At 38.8% G+C, this 19486-nt stretch overlaps 1 protein-coding gene across 1 annotated transcript in view; it reads left to right on the top strand.

Moving 5' to 3' along the window:
• The window catches only part of SLC6A2 (solute carrier family 6 member 2), an 821779-nt gene extending 803102 nt beyond the window's left edge, over window positions 1-18677 (top strand). Inside the window, exons 14-15 of the mRNA XM_069216273.1 lie at window positions 7150-7221; window positions 12394-18677. Coding sequence (XP_069072374.1) covers window positions 7150-7221; window positions 12394-12417 — 96 coding nt within the window. The 3' untranslated portion in view covers window positions 12418-18677. The remainder of the gene's footprint in view (window positions 1-7149; window positions 7222-12393) is intronic.
• The last annotated feature ends 809 nt before the right edge of the window (window positions 18678-19486 follow it).

Here is a 19486-nt window from a genome sequence, read left to right as displayed (position 1 = left end):
AAATCTAGTGCAGGGTGGCCAGGCAGCCCCCCCACAGCCCCAGGGGCTGCCACTCCCTGGGCTGAACTAAAAGAATGAAGTGTGTCCATTACAGACCCTTGGGCCCCGGGGATCACCACTTACATTGGTGAGGGGCTGCGTGGCCAATCCTCGAGGAGCCACTGATGGCCCTAGGGACTGCCACCTCCAAGGGACATCTCCTGCTATGTCTTGGAGTGCCCAGCTTTGACAGGAACTTTGACAGCTCCTGCCAAGTAACAGCAAACACTTCACTTTCTGCAAGTGAGAGCTGTTCATAGTGTGCAGGGAAACAGCAGGGAGTTGCTATTTAAAGCTGTTCTTTGCTTTAGGGGTCAATGCCGGCTCCCGCAAGACGCAAGGAGCTGGCTAGGACCGCAGAGGCCTTGAGTCTCCACATGCGGTCCTGCCACTCTCTCTCAGAGAGAGAGAGATTATCATTGCAATGGCCTCTCCATATAATGACTTCAAAGAGAAAGAGTCAAACTAGCAAGATTTTTGGTACAAATGTTATGGTTACATTTGTATGCAGAGCAGAACAGAGTCACTTTTGGCCTAATGGCCTGGATCTTGTGCTGTCACTTACTAGGCTCAAGGGTCAAATCCAAGTATCCCTTGGCAGTGTGTCTGATTATTTTCTTGTGTTTTCAATGTTAAACATTCCTAGTGATGGAACATTGAAATCTTTTTACCCTCAAAATGTGTTGCTTGAGTGTCACAGCTAAGTCTGGACACTGCACAGTAAGAAGTCTCCTCTGGCCTATTGACTAAGGTCTCAGAGGTGCACACTAAAGGTTAAGGGTTCTAGTCTAGGTGAGTCTGTGGTTATTTGCTACTTTAGTTTCTTTTCAACTATAAATATTTAAGTTACATACTGAAAGGTGATTTCACTCTTTTCAATTAACAAAAATATTTTCTTTTAATTTGTTTGAAAATATCTCATTCTAAGTACATCATTCATCAAAGTCTAAATTGCTCTCTCTCAATGTCTCTCTCACTCTCCCTCTCTCTTTCTCCTCCCCCTCCCTCTGTCTTTCTCTCTCTCTCTCTCTCTCTTAGGGGTGGGTGATTAGGGGGCTTGGTTGCAGGTCCTCGTCTCAGGCCACGCCATGCGGCCAACCGCTGCCTTGCACGGCATTCAGCTGTGCACGGCAGTGGTTGGTTTATTTTATAATAATGAAAAATACTATATGTTAGAAAAAAACATAGAAATTTACTGAAAAAAACAAAGGTTACGGAGACGTTATAATAAGGAAATAGATTTTTGAAAAGCCATAGAAATTCACTTAGAGAACCAAAGGTTGCAAGGAGGTTATTGTTAGGCTTACATTTTAAACGTACAAAACCATAGAAATTCACCATTTCACCATTTATACTTAGCATTACCTCAAGTAACTATAACTTGTGCCCTAAGGTAACTATAACTGGCACCCTCACCATCTACTGCTAATTAACCCACAAATTAGGGCACTGATGACATCTTTGATAACATCATTGATAATATCCATGTAATATGTGCAGTGACATTTTCAATGAAAAAACTATTTATGGCGGGGGTGAGAGTTATAGTTACCGTAGAGCACAAGTTATAGCCACTTGAGGTACTTAAGACAACCTTAATAAACATAAAGAACGGACATTAGTGAAACAAATGCACAAGCAAAAGAAGAAACGGGTGGTGCCATTTTGCTCTCTAATGGTTCTGAAAGAAAGTTAAATACCAGCTGTATTAATAATGCCTAGCAAATGTTAATTGCAGCACATCAGGCATATAGACTTTTGAAAATCCATATACAGGATGACACCAACAACAGAATTCCAGCAACAATAAAAACCTTGTGACCTGCACTATAACAGAAATCATGCTTGGAAATCATTGGCGTGTTCATGCCAAAATATCTTAAAAGTCAATAGAGGAAAATGCACTAATGCGAGGAATGTTTTCCAAACTATGCACTTTGAGTCGGGTAGCAAGGCCTTGCTAGGTCATTGCACAGAAATAAATCAAACATGAAAATGTAACTCAAGAAAATAGTAATATTGTGTCAAATGTAAAATGACATATCATGATTTGTCCATAACTAATGGCACCCCACGGGTTGTGAGAAGGCATTAGAGTGGCGCAATGAGGAGAAACCAGTTCATACCTCCATAACTCAAAAATGAATGAAGAACAGTACACCGTCCCACAATAATGTCTTGAGTTATGTGCTTCAAGATCAGTGGCGAGACCCTACTGAGTCCCTAATTCCACAGGTGCAACTGTCTAGTGAGTATAGTTTCATATATCTATGCCTCATAAATTGTAAATCAAAGACAAGATTGGTTACAGAGAGATAGGGGCCAACTGAAGATATTATGTCTCCCAAGTAGACTCTCAATTCCTTTTCTCAAAGTAGTAGTAAGCAAAACTGAAGCCCCCAATAATGTGACTGTCATGAAGTATGGGTTAGATGCTAAAGCTAGAGGAGGGATTGTTAATATTGTGAAAGTCGATGTCAATGTGCATTATGACACAATCGCATATACCAATGAAATCTCAACACTATTAGCTAATCCACCCAACATGAACTCTCCATCAACCCTGACTCCAAGATACATTGTGAGGCAGGCTCTGAGACCTAGGCCTGAGATTACTAACTGAAAGGTCACAGGTGAGGCAGCACACAGTCGGCAGACAAACACTCAACAGGAAACTCGGATCACAGATAGGCAGCAACACCACAATGGTGCCAGGAGACTGGCTCCCATAAAGCACACATGGCTGGATGGTGCAAACATTCCCAAACACCATCAAGTCAGGTGCCCCTTAATGTTAGGAACACACAGCCAATCAGAACACAGTACACACAGTAACACACAGCGATCACATGCCTCTCAGGCCGGACATCTTGACACGTTACGAGCTGCCCCATACTGTGTCCACGCAAGGTCGAGGCCCACCTGCATTTGTTATCAGGACCTTATTTATGACTACATGACAACTTTTCACATTCTTCACCCCAAAAAGAATGCTGTAATTGTTTTATTGTACCGAAATAAATTTTTAAAACACCGCACAGAACACATGTACCATGAGACAGTCTTCAATCCCCAGTTGTAATGTTTAATAAAATGAATTGTTCCTGTTTTGCCAAATGCCTCTTGTCTTTTGTTTCTTTTAAGGTAAATTCACAATCTGACAACAGTTTTGGGTTACCTATTTTTATTTTTAGGGTCGAGAGCGCAAAGCGCTCTGTTCCTCTTGTAATCTCTCTATGGGCTTGGAACCACTCCCATGTCATGGCCATTGGTTTGGTTGGTTTGTGGGCTTGCCTTTTAAAATCCGCTTGATTTCATTAGTGAAAGGCATGCATACGTCATGCCTTTTCCGTTTTTTAGCCATCCTGAAGTGCAGCTGGCAACTACTGAAAACATACGAGGCTCCATGTTTTCCGTTTGGTTTCTGGACTACTTTTTATTTTTATTTCATAGGCAGCGCAATCTTGCTGGGCAGTAATTGAGCGCTTTGCGAGATATTGACCCTATTACATTGATAATTGCACTATTCCCATTAACATGGATGATTTCTCTTTTGGTAATATGTTTCACTGGGAGCAAACTTCAGTTTTCTTTTGTGTGTCATGCTCATGGCGGTCGTCTACTTGCATTTGTGAAACTGTTTTACTTTTCAGTTAGAGTTTATGTGGCAAGACAAATCCTGTTAGGAGTTTGCAACGCTAATAGCTCTAACTCGAGCAAACGCGAGACCCATTGCAATACAAATGCTTGTATTATTTTGTTGTGCTCTGGCTGGGCTAATCTTAATGTTTTGCTGCAAACAGCTGTCAGCTTTATTTTGGCACTGGTGTCCTCATTTGTGATGAGTAGGTCATCAGTTATAACATTTTGGCACCATAGTATGCAAAATTTAGGCTTGATTTCAGATAATAAACACCAGCACTCAGCTAGAGCTAAACAGTACTGTGACTTTATAGAAATCTTTTGTGCTCCTCTACTTGTTATTTTTCCTACTTATTGCCAAAAATAAGGCGAAGAACTTGGTAAAACAATAAGACTTATATATTTGTAAAGCAACAATGGTGGGTGTTCGACCTGACACCCTTGGGGGTTAGTCCCCAAAATGTTTTGCCTTCACCCTCCTGTTTTGCTAAATGCATTTTTGTTGGTTTTAGGACAAGTGCCAACGTGCTTCTGCTCTCTCTGTAAAACATGGTACATTTGGTCTACACCTACTTGGCACTTTTAAAGTATGTGTAAGTTCCTAGCAAAAAGGTACCACATTTACCCAGAGCCTGTAAATTATATGCTACTCCTGTGCCTAGGGCACTCATTGTGCCACCCACTTTCAAAACATCTCTTTAAAAGTAGGACATGTGGGTTTAGGTTTTATTTATCCTGGTAGTAAACAACTCCTAATGTCATTGTTCACTATTACAAGGCCTATGCCCCCCATAGGATACCATTCAGTTAACTTATTACACTTAATAAGTTATAACTTAAGTTTGAGAGCAAATAGGAAAATGCTGACACCCAAATGGTTTGCAATTTTAAAAACAGCTTTAATGGTAAAGTTGGATTTTAAGTCACAATTCTGAAAAAGCTTTCTTTAGAAAGTTGGTATTTTCAGGCCTTTAACATTTGGTGACTACTACCAGTGTGCAGGGCCACTTGACTGTGAATGACCCTTCTCTTGGACCGTCTGTATTCCTCCCAGGCAGTGCGACAAATAGGGGCTGGGTGGTGGCAGAATGGGCCATCCTGTCAGGATGGCTGGGGTGGAGCTGTTGCCTGCCCCACTCACACCTTAAAGCACACCCAACAGCATACACACAAAGGAACACTATCCTTTTGTCTTGCCACCCTAGACTTCCTGGATCCTTGGCAGGGGAAGGGAAGAACTTTCCAGAATGAGATGTGGGGGTAGCCAGGATGTCCAGACCAGCCCTAACTAGTCCTGCCTGTGCCTTGCTGCTGAAATTTAAGAGGTGCCCCACAGGTTCTGGACCCTTAGCTGGCATCAGAGTGTGCTACTGCTTGCACAACTGAGGGTTCCCTAAAAAAATGAAGCAGCTTGACGCAACTCGATGCATCATGGCACATCGTAACTCCAGATTGGTGGCCTCATCAGCACCGATTCATCACAACACAACACAGTGCGATGCAGGACCTCGCATCTCATCTCCAAAAGTGACCAGGTACACTTGCCAGCAGGCCGAGCTTGGTCCTGAAGCTGGCTCACACTCCATCGCAGCCGTCCTGAATGTGTGACTTTGACCCAGTCTGGCACAACTAGATAACCACAGTTGGGGATTTGTACTTTTTGATGATACTTTTACTTAAGACTTTGAAACTGCATATCTTGTGTTCTACTAATTGGATTTTATTTGATTGGTGTCATTTTATTTGTTAAAATGTATCCTTTTTCTCTAAATTGGTTTGGGATTTTTCTTGAATTTTCTTTTCACTTTATTAATGTTTGTGTGCTGAGAAAATACTTTACACATTGCTTTTAATGGCTCACTGACAGAATATAGGAAATAGAAATATGTGGCAATAATATTGTGTCAAAAATATTGAGAACAGACTTTTGCCCATTCTGTGCTCAGCTTGGAGCTCGGAGTTATGGAAAAACTCTGCAACCGCCGTATGATGGAGTTTTTTCTCACACGCAGCTCCCCAACGTTATGTGACAAGTGCAAGTGAGAAAATGGAGAGCTAGACCACCTTACTGCGGAATTTGTATTTTAATTTATTTCTACTTTTAATGTGTACCATATTGATGTTCCTCATCACTCTCATAGCTGAGCTCCTCTCCTTTTCAAAATCTTTGGAGGATTCTGTAATGGAATATCTACTTACCGGAAGTAGATAACAGCATATGTCACATAATGGCAGAATAGGTCACAGTACCATTCAATGGTACTTTAAAAGTGAAAGCGGTGATTCTGGAGCAAAAGTTGACTTTAAACTTTTCCTTTATTGCACTATACCCTAAAAGCAATCCACAGGCTTGGATGGGAATGGTTTAGTTACAGAGCTCCTCATTTTCACTTTGTCTTTTGCACTTTGTACATTAATTTAATATGATGTTTGAGCCCTTCAAAAAGAAATGTAATGTGTAACGTGACAGTAAATAAACATTCTGGGAAATTGGGGTGCTCAATGACATGCTCATTAATTATTGTTTTTACATTTTATTATGTTATGAGTGAGACATTTAGCTTGTAAATTTCATTCTGACTAAAAGGCAGATGACAGAGAGACCTATATATAAATTGTCTAGAGATAGCCCTGCAAAAAAAGTTATGGAAATCATGAAGTACAAAAATGTTTTGCGAAAAGAACTGCCCATAGGTGAGTTTTTGTGCAGTTAGATTTCACTTAAGTGTACAAACATATTTGGGAAAAGATTTACATTGGAAATAATCCTGACAAATGAGTTTAAGTAATTGTGTTTCAGATTGCACATTTCAAATAAACGAATTTCCTAATCTATTACTCCCAACTTGTTTTAATTCTTGCAGAAGGTTTCAAAATCAGTCAAGTATTGCCATTTCAAACTTTAGGGACTAAGAAAATTAGGACCCGGAGCGTATTTTTTTAGAATCATTTTGTTATAATTGACAAAATGTTTAACACTGAATGGTATGCAATTGTTTACCACAATGAGCAGTTCTTTTGAAATCATGGCAGGATTCTGTTGTTACTAACTATGATCTTTCCTGTATTCTAACACATTTTACAAAGACACTAGTTGCGAAAATACTTCTGAGGGTCCATTTCTACTTTCTCATTTTAGAGAGAACCATCTCACAATCATCAAACATCGAAGTGGTCTACCTACTCAGTTTAAATGGTGGAAAACACCCTTGACCTCTACTCAAGCAATTAGGCAGTCGTAGTTAATCCTTGTTAGGCTTTATCGCCCTACATTTATTTCTGCCATTTAGATGAGGACTAAAATAAATTAAATTGTGACAAAATTATCTGGTTAATCTTTTGTATTTTGCTAGAAAGCTTTCATTCATGCTTGATAATACTCAATATCTGTGTAAAAGTGATTACATTGCTACCTCTTTAAATTCCCATGGATTATCATAATTTGCCTTGCTTAATTTTGTTTTTCAGAGATTAGCATATTGCATCACCCCCGAGAATGAACACCATCTTGTGGCCCAAGATAATGTAAGACAATTCAAGGTTGGTAATTATAATCATTTATAAAAAGGAAAATAATGATCATTTCAGACACTCCTTTTTTAAAGACTACCAGTCTGAATGTGATTTGGGGTTCAGGTGGGTGCTCCAGCAATACCTAATGTCCATGCAGACTCTGTTGTGAATTACCCTTGCTCCTGCCAACCAGAAAAGCCTATTCTTATTAGAGTGGATTTTACTAGATGGATGACATTTCTCCACTTTCTTTTTCCTGGGTTTGTGCCAGATAAAGACACTCTATTGGCCATTGTTTGCAGTTTATAATGTAGCAATGGCATTAAAATTAAAGGGGGACAGGAAATGGCATACTTAGCAATAGGTCAGTGGAACATAGAAGAGGTGAGTGAAAATGGGGTGTTACCAATGGGTATATGCAGCATGTCATGCTGGAGAGAATTGATGGAAAGGTGAAGCTTGACGAAATGTATGGAAGTTTACATTTGTGGATTATGATGTGTTTGTTACTTTCTTGAGCACATAATATGGCTCTCCATCTGAGGCAGTAATGATATACGACTGCACACGGTTGAAGTGAAGAAAGTGGTGTAGTATGCAAAGGATGGTCCTGAAAGATCGATTTACCTGGCCTATTAAAGTAAGACTAAAAGTGAAGTGTGCCTGCTCTGCAGTGAGTGAGGTGTGTGCCTGTAAGACAACACAGAATACTATGAGGGTAATCTGTAGAGACAAGGGAACCCGAACAATACCACAGGCAAACCTTGAGCACAGGTGCGTGCAGGTAAGGAGGGCACATATTACACAAAAGCCAGCTACCAACATGCATTAAGGACCTGTATAGTATTCTAAGATTGGTACACTACAGTTTGCATTAGAGTTACATCTGGCACAACTGATATGGAAACTATGGGTGGGCGGTAAACTCTGCTACTCCAGTGGAGTTTGCATAGTTTTGCCCATTCTGCGCTCTGCTTGGAGCTCGGAGTTCTGGAAAAAATCTGCCAACCTCTGCATGATGGAGTTTTTTCTCAAACGCAGCTCCCCAACAACGTGGCAAGTGCAAGTGAGAAAATGCACCACATGGTGCCATTCCCACTGATTGTACAGTGCAGGACAGGTTCCTGATGCAAAAAATCAGCAGGAGCAGCTCCATGTACTGAATTCCACCACTCACGGAACTCCGCAGGATCTCACAGAGTTTTTAGGTAACTCCACAGAATACGACGAAGTGAGTTCTATTTACCCCTGATTGAAATCCCTATAGCACAGCATATTTCTGTTTTCATTGACAATCATCACAGCAGATGATGAATCACAAATCTGCATTGGTGAGGGAGTGCCTGGTATGCTTAGCCTGTAGCTAGTTTATGTGAGTGTTCGTTGCTCAAGAAAACAATACAATACATCCAGTAGGGTAGGTGAGAAAGTAATCGGACAAGCTTATAGACAATGACAATATGAGAGAGCAGTATGCAAATGTGCAGGGAAGTGTGGTTGATTTAGAGGTAAATGAGAAACAGTAACAATTCTAATGAATTCAGGATCTGGAATTACAGTGGTATTTTAGTGTCATGAGACCAAGTTGAAAACATTGTCCCCAATATGGTAGACATTCTTTTAAGTGCACTTTAAGATGGAGAGCTTTGCTGGGGCTCTTTAGATCCAGGGAAAGTGTGTGTGGGAGAGTGTAAGCCAAAACATTTAGAATGGTCACATGACAAATATTTACAGATGAACTTTAATTACTGTTCTGAAAGAGAGGTTCTTTCTGCTCTTGATAAAGACTAGTTGAACAGGGTTGACCAGTTGCAGAAATGTGTCTGGAAAGAGTAGGAATAGTATAACGTTGCAAACATAATATTACTTTGAAGAATTGGTCTGTTGGTCTATAGAATCCCACTGTCCAGGGCAAAAAATTGACTTAATTTTTTTGTGATTTTTGAATCTTCAATAAGTGCATGTAGGTAAATGTGCTGGCTGTCCTAAAAATGTGCAAAATATTGCCTATGTTGAGAAGGTTGATTTATATCCCCAACATCTTGTCCAAAAAGTCGCTATAACATGTTTTTGGACACAATGATGCTTTGAGCCTTCAGGCTTGGCATACTGCAGAAGCAGAAAGGATCCATGCTCTCCTTAGATCACTTAGAAAGTATTAGCTATTGACACATTGTGGCTAGCTAGATGATCTTTCGAGAAGATGGTTATGAGAAAATAAGTAATTCTTGTATGAAAATAAACTTACATCACAAATGCAATTATTTAGTCACATATGGAGAAAACAAGCCAATAACACCATACTTTCCTTGCCTTATGCATTAATCTTTCTCAAAGGTTGTGGGATCAATTGTGTTCCCTAGGGATTCTATATCCAGATGAGATGAAAGAGACCATAGAAGTTAGTGCAAGGCAATGGCCGACTATCATTAAAAAACACAATTAGAGACGATACTATTGAGTCAATGTCAGAAACATTCTTGTATCTCATTCAGACACTTAGGGCCAGATGTAGCAAGCAGTTTTGCCCATTCTGTGTCTATGGGAAAATGTGTTCGTACATATGGCCCTTAATTTCTACTTTAATGGCACACTTTAACAAAGTATGTCATGTAGTGACATTGTACTTTTCTGAAACATCTTTCACTAGCCCATTCTAGCATTGGGAAATGTACCAAAGTTCCTTGATGTAGTTCTTCATTTACAATGTTCACAAACTATTTTGATTCACAATGTTCACGTGCCCAAATTGTGCAAATCCCATTATGGACAAAAGAAGACCTTCAAAATGTTTCTCATTCCTCACTGGGAAAACTAATCAAGTCTCTGTTAAGCAAACCTAAGCTACAGCACCAGGTTTTTAGTTATTTTGTAATGTTTATGACTGAGCCATTCTCAGTTGCCACCTGTATTGATGTTCATGTTCTGCCTGCTCCTAGTCAGTAACAATAAGGCTTTATACAATTACACACACAAATCTGTATTCCTAGCCAGCCAGAGTGGATTGTAGTCTACTTGTGTATCTCAGTGCTAGCATACGTTATAGTGAGCACCTGCAACTCACCAGCATAAGCAAAGGTCTCTTGTCCAGTGTTCCGCTCGCTGTATAAATGCTGCCATAAGGCTGTACATTAAAAGTTATTTAGGAGTATGAAGATGTTTGATAGTAACTAAATCATCACATAAACCATTTGTTATCATTGTAAACCAGTACATTCTATATTCTAAAAGATAAAAGAAAAAGTTACATTCTTAGAAGTTTAAATAAAAGATTTGTCGTGGGACAAGACTCCCACTGTGGGGAGCGCATTTTCTCTGGCAAATCATTTCTATTTGTTGAGGTCCGAAGTGGTGAAGATCATCATTCTTTGATCCTCTTCATATTAATATGGTGCTATACTGGACTCAATGAGGCCCTCACCAGAAGGCTACAACAACACACTTTCTTGCAAATGTTTTCTGTAACTGTATTTTGATATATGTAATACTAGAATCAACCGTTTGTCCATTGATAAATTAGCCACTGTCATAAGCTTCTTAAATTTCTTCTCCTTAAAAGACTTGCTCATAGTAGGAGGAATCTACTGAATCAAACAACAAAGTGATGGAAGGAATGCTTTAATTTAATCTCAGCCAATAGCAATCCCTCAGTCAACATTGTAGACCATCGTATTTCACCCACTACTCCACTCTAGTCACAGGCCAACATGGCTTTGGAACAGTCCGGTCTCAACTGTCAACCCAGGTACCCTCCAGACAGGACCAACTCCAGACTGGTTTCAGCATATTTAAGCCTTGATGGTGAGTTCTTTGGCACAGTGAACACAGGACCACGCCTGAACATACCTGTTGCACTTATAGCGTTTGCAGCAACACAACAGAGTGATGAAAGGAATGCGTGCATTAATCTCAACAACTGATGATTGTTTTTTGCCGACCATTGGCACTCTAGAAAGGCTAGCTGTATGCAAACCAGTATTGGTATGGCTCTATTAGGAATGGTTCTGCCTGCCCTACCAGGCCAGGTCCCCTTCCGACTAGAACACAATTAACTCCATATCGGTATTGTCCTACTTAGTGGGATATAGCTTGAGTCCTGTGGCTTAGTGAGAAAATAACTCAAGTCTGAGCCACAACAATAGTTTAGAATGTGATGTCAAGCAATCAACAATGGCTTAGATTAATTCAATGATCTCATCCCATTGCTTTATAGATTAGGGTACAGTATGAGGTAAGCAGAGATGTGAATTAATCAAGTAATACCGCATAATATACTGGCCAATGTATGGTGTGATGAATTCCTATCCCTAACCAAGTAAAGATGCCAAAGAGACTACAGTCTCTATTTCTAACTAGTCAGGGTTCAATTTCCATTCAGGTCTGTGACCCTCAAATTTCAACCTTTTCCAACCAATTCCACGTGCTTCATTACTCCTTAGTTAAAGGGTTAATCTAGCATGGTGGAATAATGGAAGGGAAGTGGCAGACATCGGCTATCCAGTGCAGATGCAGGTCTGCAAATGACCATGTTTCCTCCTGGTGGTCCAACAGAGTCACAGAATTTGTAACTGGTTGGTTGCAGGTTGATACACCATTGAACCTGCTAGCAACTCCAAGCTTTGAAGTTTCCCCACTTTGCTGCCTTGCATGCACTCATCACTACCACATGAGTCGTACCAGGGAGTGAACTCCCTTTTGCTGTAGTTATTTTTGTGTACCATAAAGAAAAGTAATCCTAAGGAGAAACTGAGTCCCCAGAGGATTGGAGGTGGCAGGAGTAATTTCACCCTCCCCTAGATTCAGGTCGTTTCCAGAAATTTTCTCTGTTCTTCCATGTATGTATGGTAGGTTAGAGGATTGCCTGAGTGCTCGCTGTGCCCCAGTGTGGGGTCTATGATGGCTACATTCAGCTGAGTGGTATTGAATCCAATAACAATCCTTCCTCCACGACTCAGTATTGTAGAATTGGGTAATAAATACCACCAACCTATTCTAACCTGGTGGGTGGTGGGCATGGTCCAGTTGGCTACAGAGTAGTGTATAAAACCAGTTGATTTATTGACTCCACATGGTAATTGAGTTCGGGAAAATGGGTGTGGGACTTTCTTGAAGTAAGGGTGGACTAAGGGGTGACTCATGGACTTGTATTATATGACTTGACACATCAGAGAAATAATACATGTTTGCATTCCTTTACAGTGCAAACACTGGATGACCATATGACAGTGGATTATATGAAGGACACAAGTTAAGACATCAAATTGGAAGTTTCTGAATGCTAAGTTGAACACACATTCAACTGTGTTTGGACAAGAAAAGTGAGGAGCTTGTTTGGGAGAATATTCTTCTATTTTCCGTTTTCAATACCTCTTTTTTATTACCTGTTTTATGATGAACATGTTGAAAGACGTTATATTTTTTGGGTTCTTACTGCCGCAAGATTCATTCTTGACATATAATTGATGACGTGCTTTGGGGATGATGGAACTATGGTCATGGACGTGGAGTAGCTACAACCTCAGCATTCATGAAGGGTAATGAATGCTCTTAGGTTTTGATTCCATTGGAAGGAATTTAGAGGAACGGACTTATTATCTATATGCTCCTGCTACTTCCTTATATAAAATGCAGATTGTGGCTTACAAATTGTCTCCATATCTTCATTTGCCTTTGAAGAAGACTGCTGGACTCTAATCCTAGGGGTGTTTTTTCTGTTTCGTTCATTGCTAAACATTTATCAGAAATGGAGAAAAAGTGTAGACCTTCAATATGTGTTGACTAGGAGTCATACTGTTTTATGCTATTTCACCTTTCATGTTAGCAATTGTTACTGCAAACTGTTCTAAACCTCACATAATGATAAGTCACAAACCTTTGTTTAAAGATATCTTATAAAGTCCTGTGATCCGATGCTCTTAGAGCCAGCAAGCCCTCTCCAGAATGTCTACAGTTCCTAATGCAAAGCTGTCAAACACATTGGTGCTTTTTTCTCTATACAGTATTGTTAAATACTCTAAAAATATTTTTGTGGACTTTCATGCTTAGATTTCATTAATATGGTTATCAACTGAACTATTGAGGCACTATTGTAGCCTTACTAGTTAGTAGCTTGCTCTGAGGAACTTAACATAAAGTTCAACAAAAAGTATTACCTTTCATTGGTCAATGAACAATGCTGATGTCAAGCTTTGCATGCTACTTAAGTCTCTGGCCAGTAGAACATATAGCTAAACAAAAGTAACATGTTTGTTAAGCTTCTTGTACTGAAAGAAAATATCAAATTAATGACTAGGTGATTAAAAAAAAAAACATGTGATCTTTGATATTGTTTCAGTTGTGTTGAACGCTGCAGAAAGTTCATTTGAGAGGCCTTAAGCCATTGGTGGACATTAACATTTACTCAGCCTTCTTGAGCAAAATGGAATTCAGAAATGCTGTGTAGAGATATTTCATCATCTAAATGTAAATTACAACATAATGTGGGTATTTCTGATTCTAGTGGATATTGTTGAAATAGTGTGCAACAAATGCTAGCCCACTAATCCCATTTTAGATTGCAACCGTGTGGTAATTAAAGAATTCACACATGATTTCCCCCACAAAAAAATAATAATATTGATGTTTTATCCAATCAAAAACTGTTTGTATATGTTAAGTTTAGAACTTTTGTGTAAGGATTACTCTTACTCAGGTCTCCTTCCTTTTGTCAACTGCCTTGAACCTCTGAAATCTAAAAGAACATCACAGCAAGATAGGTAGTGCATTGTGGAGATCTACTACCATAGTCTAGGTGCAATGTAAAACCATACTTTTTTATCTTTCAAGAAAATAGAAAAGTCTACATTGATCTTAATTGAAGATGCACTCTTTGAGACTTTGTTTATTTGGTTCCCTACCAAGATGTTAATTACACAATCAAGCCACTCAGACTGATGATCTCTATTTTTTGGCCTAAAGTAATAATATAACACCCATGACTGACTATTAGATCCTGGTGAGGATACTACTTGAGTGGGCAGTGCTTAGTAGTAAATTCATCCTTTGGTATGAAAATTATCTACATAGACTGTCCCTGGGTTCTTTGTAAGCATAAGAGGCTACTGCCTATAATATTGGAGAAGCTTGAGGGATGTAATAGAAACTGGAAGTTGTAGTTGAATGTAAAATAAAGAAAAAACTTCTTGATAAGGAAAGGCTGCTTCACCTCACTAGTGCAACATGCACCTCCTGGATAAGACCAATCCACACCTGCTATCAGTAAATGCTATCGAGTTGGTATGTAATCAAGATTGAGTTAGCATCTCATTTTTATGAAATGGTAAAATGATTGCCATAAGCATAGAATCTCCAAAAATCTACAATATTTACTTATTTCTAAATGTTTTCCTCCCTTAAAGCCATGGTAACCTTCAGTTTAATTCTAATCTAGATGATAGGCCAACCCGATGATAGAGTAATGCAGCATTGCATTGTATATGTGACCAATGATTTTCCCCATAGCTACTGTAACAAACATATGTTTCAGGTGTATGTCTCAGTTCATCTATCTTACCCTTCCACCTAGGTAAAGTGTGGTGCCACACACATATTAGTTTGTGATGCAAGACACTCCTTTTCACTTACAGCATGTTCAAGCTAAAAAGCCTCTCCTACACGGAAGGTTTGGTTTCAATTTCTCTAACAGGAATGACACTGAAGCCTGCCATACTGTATTAACTGGTGGCTTATCATCCACTACCTTTACAAAATCATCTTTATTCAAAATATGGGGCTGCAATACAAACTAAAGGTCCAATCATTTCTGTCAGAAGAGTAAGATGTGCCAGTGTTCGTTTTTACATTTTTGCATACCTGGTCAATTTACTGGCATTCTCAGTTCACATAAATGAAGAAAATACACTTAGCAACTTACAAAGAGTCACTGATAATTTTAGAAATCACTTAAAATAATGTGAAGCTGGCAATTTTGGCAAATACCCATGAGGGTGCTCCTGCCCTGCCCATCACCAACCCCACCTCCTAGTAAACATTACTCATTCTTCAGACTATCGTCAAAATATGATAGAGTCAATCCAATCCTCCGAAAACTGCTATAGCTCCCTCTGCTGGATTGCATCGTATTTAAAATCTTCTCCATTTTCTATACTGGAACAGCTCATCTTACCTGCACGCAAGATCAAGATCTCTAGTGGGTCGGTTTATGCAGCAAAAGCATTTGCAGGCTTCAGCTCTGCACCAAGTTTATGGAATTCCATTCAATGCAGATGAGGCAGGTCTTAACCTAAGACCTATCTCTGCAAGCAAAATGTAACCCTAGGGTAACCCCAAATACCATTCCTCCCCCTCAGAACCCCTCTTCTCCCACCACAGTGTCCTGTTCAGGCAGCACCTGATTCACTTTGCCCTCTGAACACCTTCTACGTATTCTGTACATCTCAGTGAAATACACTCTTTTTTGGGATGCACCCTTTTACTTTGTACCCACGTTTGCACTATGCAAGTGACATACATACACACTACTAAAAACCATGAAGTCCTTTTTATAAAATGGTATTAAGTTATCATATCTATTTTGGGAAAATCCTCTACTCCAAGAAGAAAAACGAGGGTCATTATCTCCTATTAGAGAATACGCTTGCAGATTAGTTCATGCTCCTGTGCTTCCTCATGGCTCCTATTTACCAAAGGATTGCAATGCTTGCTAAAAGGAAATGTTCATATAAATTTCCCCATTGACCTTTCCTTCCTGAGACATGTTTTATGGCCTGAGGCCACCTCACCACATTTACCCTTCGTACCTCCTCCTAAGTGAGAAGGAGCTGCAAACTTTGGTTCACAAGAGATGGCCATCTCATTTAAAATATGGGGATACATTTACCCTAATTCTATAGTGCATGGTACATGGTCAGCTCCAACTGTCATTCATAACATATAAATAACCCAAAAAAGTATCAGACACAAGAAAAGGAATGGTAACAGGTAGACAAAGTTATGCCCTACAACCCTTTGAGACTCTAAACGGCCTGATAGCCAGAAAGGCAGACTGTGAGGGCAAGCATATAAAAGGAAAAAAAGAAATGTTGCCAACCTTGAAATATGAAGACATGTTCTATGGGAAAGTGTCGAGTACAAAAGTATTATTGTACAAAAATACTCTGACCAGAATATCGACTTCTATATTATCATACGTTGATAGCTAGTGTTAACTCTCCATCCATGTTTTATCAAGGTACATAAATAAGGAGTTCAGTATAGTAAATATATACTTACACATAAATACTTAACTTTACACAATTATGGTGATCGATATTCTGGTCATAATATATTTGTACACAATTATATTATGCTCAATTTCTGCTAGTTTACCAGAATGGCAGGTTTTATCCAAGTAATGCTGCATTATAAAGACATCCATCAGCAAGGATGGCTCTGTAACCGCTGTGCTTACATCCACATCCATGAGTTAAAGAGAACCTTTCAAATGAGAACGGGCATCAAATTTCTATCTAGGATGCTACTGTCCCTCCTGACTCCTGAAAAATACATAGGTCTTCCTTTTCCACTAGCCATCTCTTTTTATATGCAATTAGGGTGCAAGCCAAAAGGGAGGATTTCATTCATTCATTTTGTATACATTTTTAAAGCAACCAAATTGCTTGATTTTTATTTTGACCAGCGAGTCCAGTACTAGTTTCCATGGAAGTTTAGTAGCTTTCTGTATTACCTGCCTGCAGACTTCGCCAGGGTATATACACTTTTGCCAATACACTTTAGTAGCAGTGATGACATAATTAAGGGTAATGTGTTGTGTTAAGATACATCCCATAGATTGAGTAAGCATTTTTTCGTAAATGCTACAGTGGCATGATATGATATGTCAGATAATTAATTTAGATTAGCTCATGTCAGAGGTTTATGGTGAGCTAGTCAGACCTTGCCTTACAACAAAAAGATTTGAGTGAGAAGGTCATGTGTAACAATGGCTTTTCATATCCTGGCAAGTGACTTAGAACTTGCTCTAAAGAAGGTACATTTTATATACCTACTTTTTGTTTTTCTTTTAATGTAAATGTCATTGTAAAGACCAATTGTGTTTCTTTTATATAACGTTTGTCACATACAAATTATTCTCAGAAATAACTTCTGCACTCTTTATTTTTTATACATCATTTTCTTTCAGCAATATTGAAGAATTTATTTTTTATCAGATATTGCCAATTACAGCTGTTGTCAATATACTGTAGAAAAAAACAGTCCTCAAACTGCCTTAAATTTAAGCCGTTCTTTTTACTCTGCGTTTTAAAATAACGTTCACACTTCTGTCCTTTAAATAATGTGTCTTAGGCAAAGTAATGTAGTTGTGTACATACCCACACATATACATCAAGAACACCCTTCACTGGCTAAAATATATTTTTTTAACATTACAGCCGCCTAGTGTTTTATCACGTTATGCAGTTTGGTTCATGCTTTTCCTTAGCTCCGTCCGTGAGGATTGGGTGATTTGTCTGTGATGCGGCCTGAATCAAAATATGCTATTGTGCCATATATGTGATGATAAATCCTTCTTGTCAATTGTCGGTCCTGAGGACACATGTAATAATCAATTCTTGATGGAACAAATTCTAAAGAACGGCTAAAATCATGCTTGAATGTCCCATTTTGATGAGAAATGCTTGCAGAGGGTGCATTTTAGGAATTACATGATGTTGGTTGTTAAGCAGCACCTGCAGAAAAAGAACATTTATATGTGAGAAATGGAACTGTTCCTGTATATTTGCCAACTAGAAATGCTACAAATCGAAAGGAAGAGGCTTGGACTTATTTTGATCTTGGTCGGAATACAGCAATTTGTCTCTCTTCAGGAAGCAAATGTGGAATTTTCAGAAATAAAGACAATCCACTACCTTGGAAGTAACATTCTGGCCAAATATACAAGAAAACATATTTACTTCTACAGTGTTTTGTATCCTGCCACAGACACATTGCTATATATTTCATATTTTCTAAGTCATTATTGTGTAACAAATTTTTCTTCTTTAGTGCATTCGTACAGTCTTTGTTCAAGTGTGTGCCTGTTTGGCAAGAAGGGTGTATAAATCTGTCTACTATGCGTATAACTGTGAGAAATGAGAACATTTTAATTTCTTATCAAGGTGTGTGGAGGAGCATGTGAGTGTGTGTGTGTGTGTGTGTGTGTATGTATGTGTGTGTGTGTGCGCATCATATAATCTTGTTAAATATACTCTAGATGTTCATACAATTGGTAAATGTAAAGTCTTTTAAAGTATATGCATTCTTAGTTGTCTTTGTAGTCAGTGTAAATACCAAATGTTTCAAACTGTATATCATAAATGTTACAAAATATTACAATCATATGATTGACTAATTCAAACGTTGTGTATAAAGTCATGCTACAACCAACAGTAAATGAAAAAAATAAAATATGCACATTGCTATAATAAATATACACAATCAACTGAGTTCTATTTGGTAATTCATTTTTCCTTTTCAACAGCAAACTCTACTCCATTTGGGAGTAGGTTTCACAAGATCGCAATGACCTCACCCAGAGATGGGCATATTTTTGATGGGATGCAATGTCAGCAGTTCATGAACACGCACATGCCCACCTGTCCACTCAATAAATCTGAGACAATTTTTGTATATGTCAAAGTTTGCGATTACAGTCGATGATCTATCCAACCATAACAACTACACATCACTTTCAGGAAAATATAGCAATGCTTCTGAGTCTTTAGTGATATAAGAATTTGGTAGAAATGTCCCATTTATTAGTGAAACATATACTCATTCCAAAGGTTCTCAGGACATTACCCAGCTCAATGACACTCTGGTAACCCATCTTTGGAGGATGAAAGGTTGAGAGGAGCTGCTGGGATTCTAACTTGTTCCAACGGAGTAAAACACAGATCAGTTCAGTGTATGTGTTAGTCCCGTGAGCATGCAAGGTCCCAGGAAATCTACATGACAGTGACATACCCAAACGCTAGGTAGATTTAAGACAGTGCTAACCTCAATGTCTATGAGTAAATGTGTTCCTAGAGACAAGATTCAAAAGAGCATTTCAAAAACACAAATAAAAAAATACTGATTCAAAAAGGGAATTCCAGATTAGAAATGGGAAAACTGTGAATGTTTGTAACAAAATTCAAAGTTAAAAATGCAGGTTCAGCAGTCAACTCATTGAATTGAATTGAAGTCATTAGCCACGAAGGCTTTGGATAATTTATAATGGTAACAAATCAGGGAAATAGTATTTATAGAGTGT

Source organism: Pleurodeles waltl, chromosome 12, assembly GCF_031143425.1.
Source record: "Pleurodeles waltl isolate 20211129_DDA chromosome 12, aPleWal1.hap1.20221129, whole genome shotgun sequence".
NCBI lineage: Eukaryota > Metazoa > Chordata > Amphibia > Caudata > Salamandridae > Pleurodeles > Pleurodeles waltl.
The sequence above is the reverse complement of the archived record's forward strand: the minus strand, read 5'-3'. Positions and strand labels throughout refer to the sequence as shown.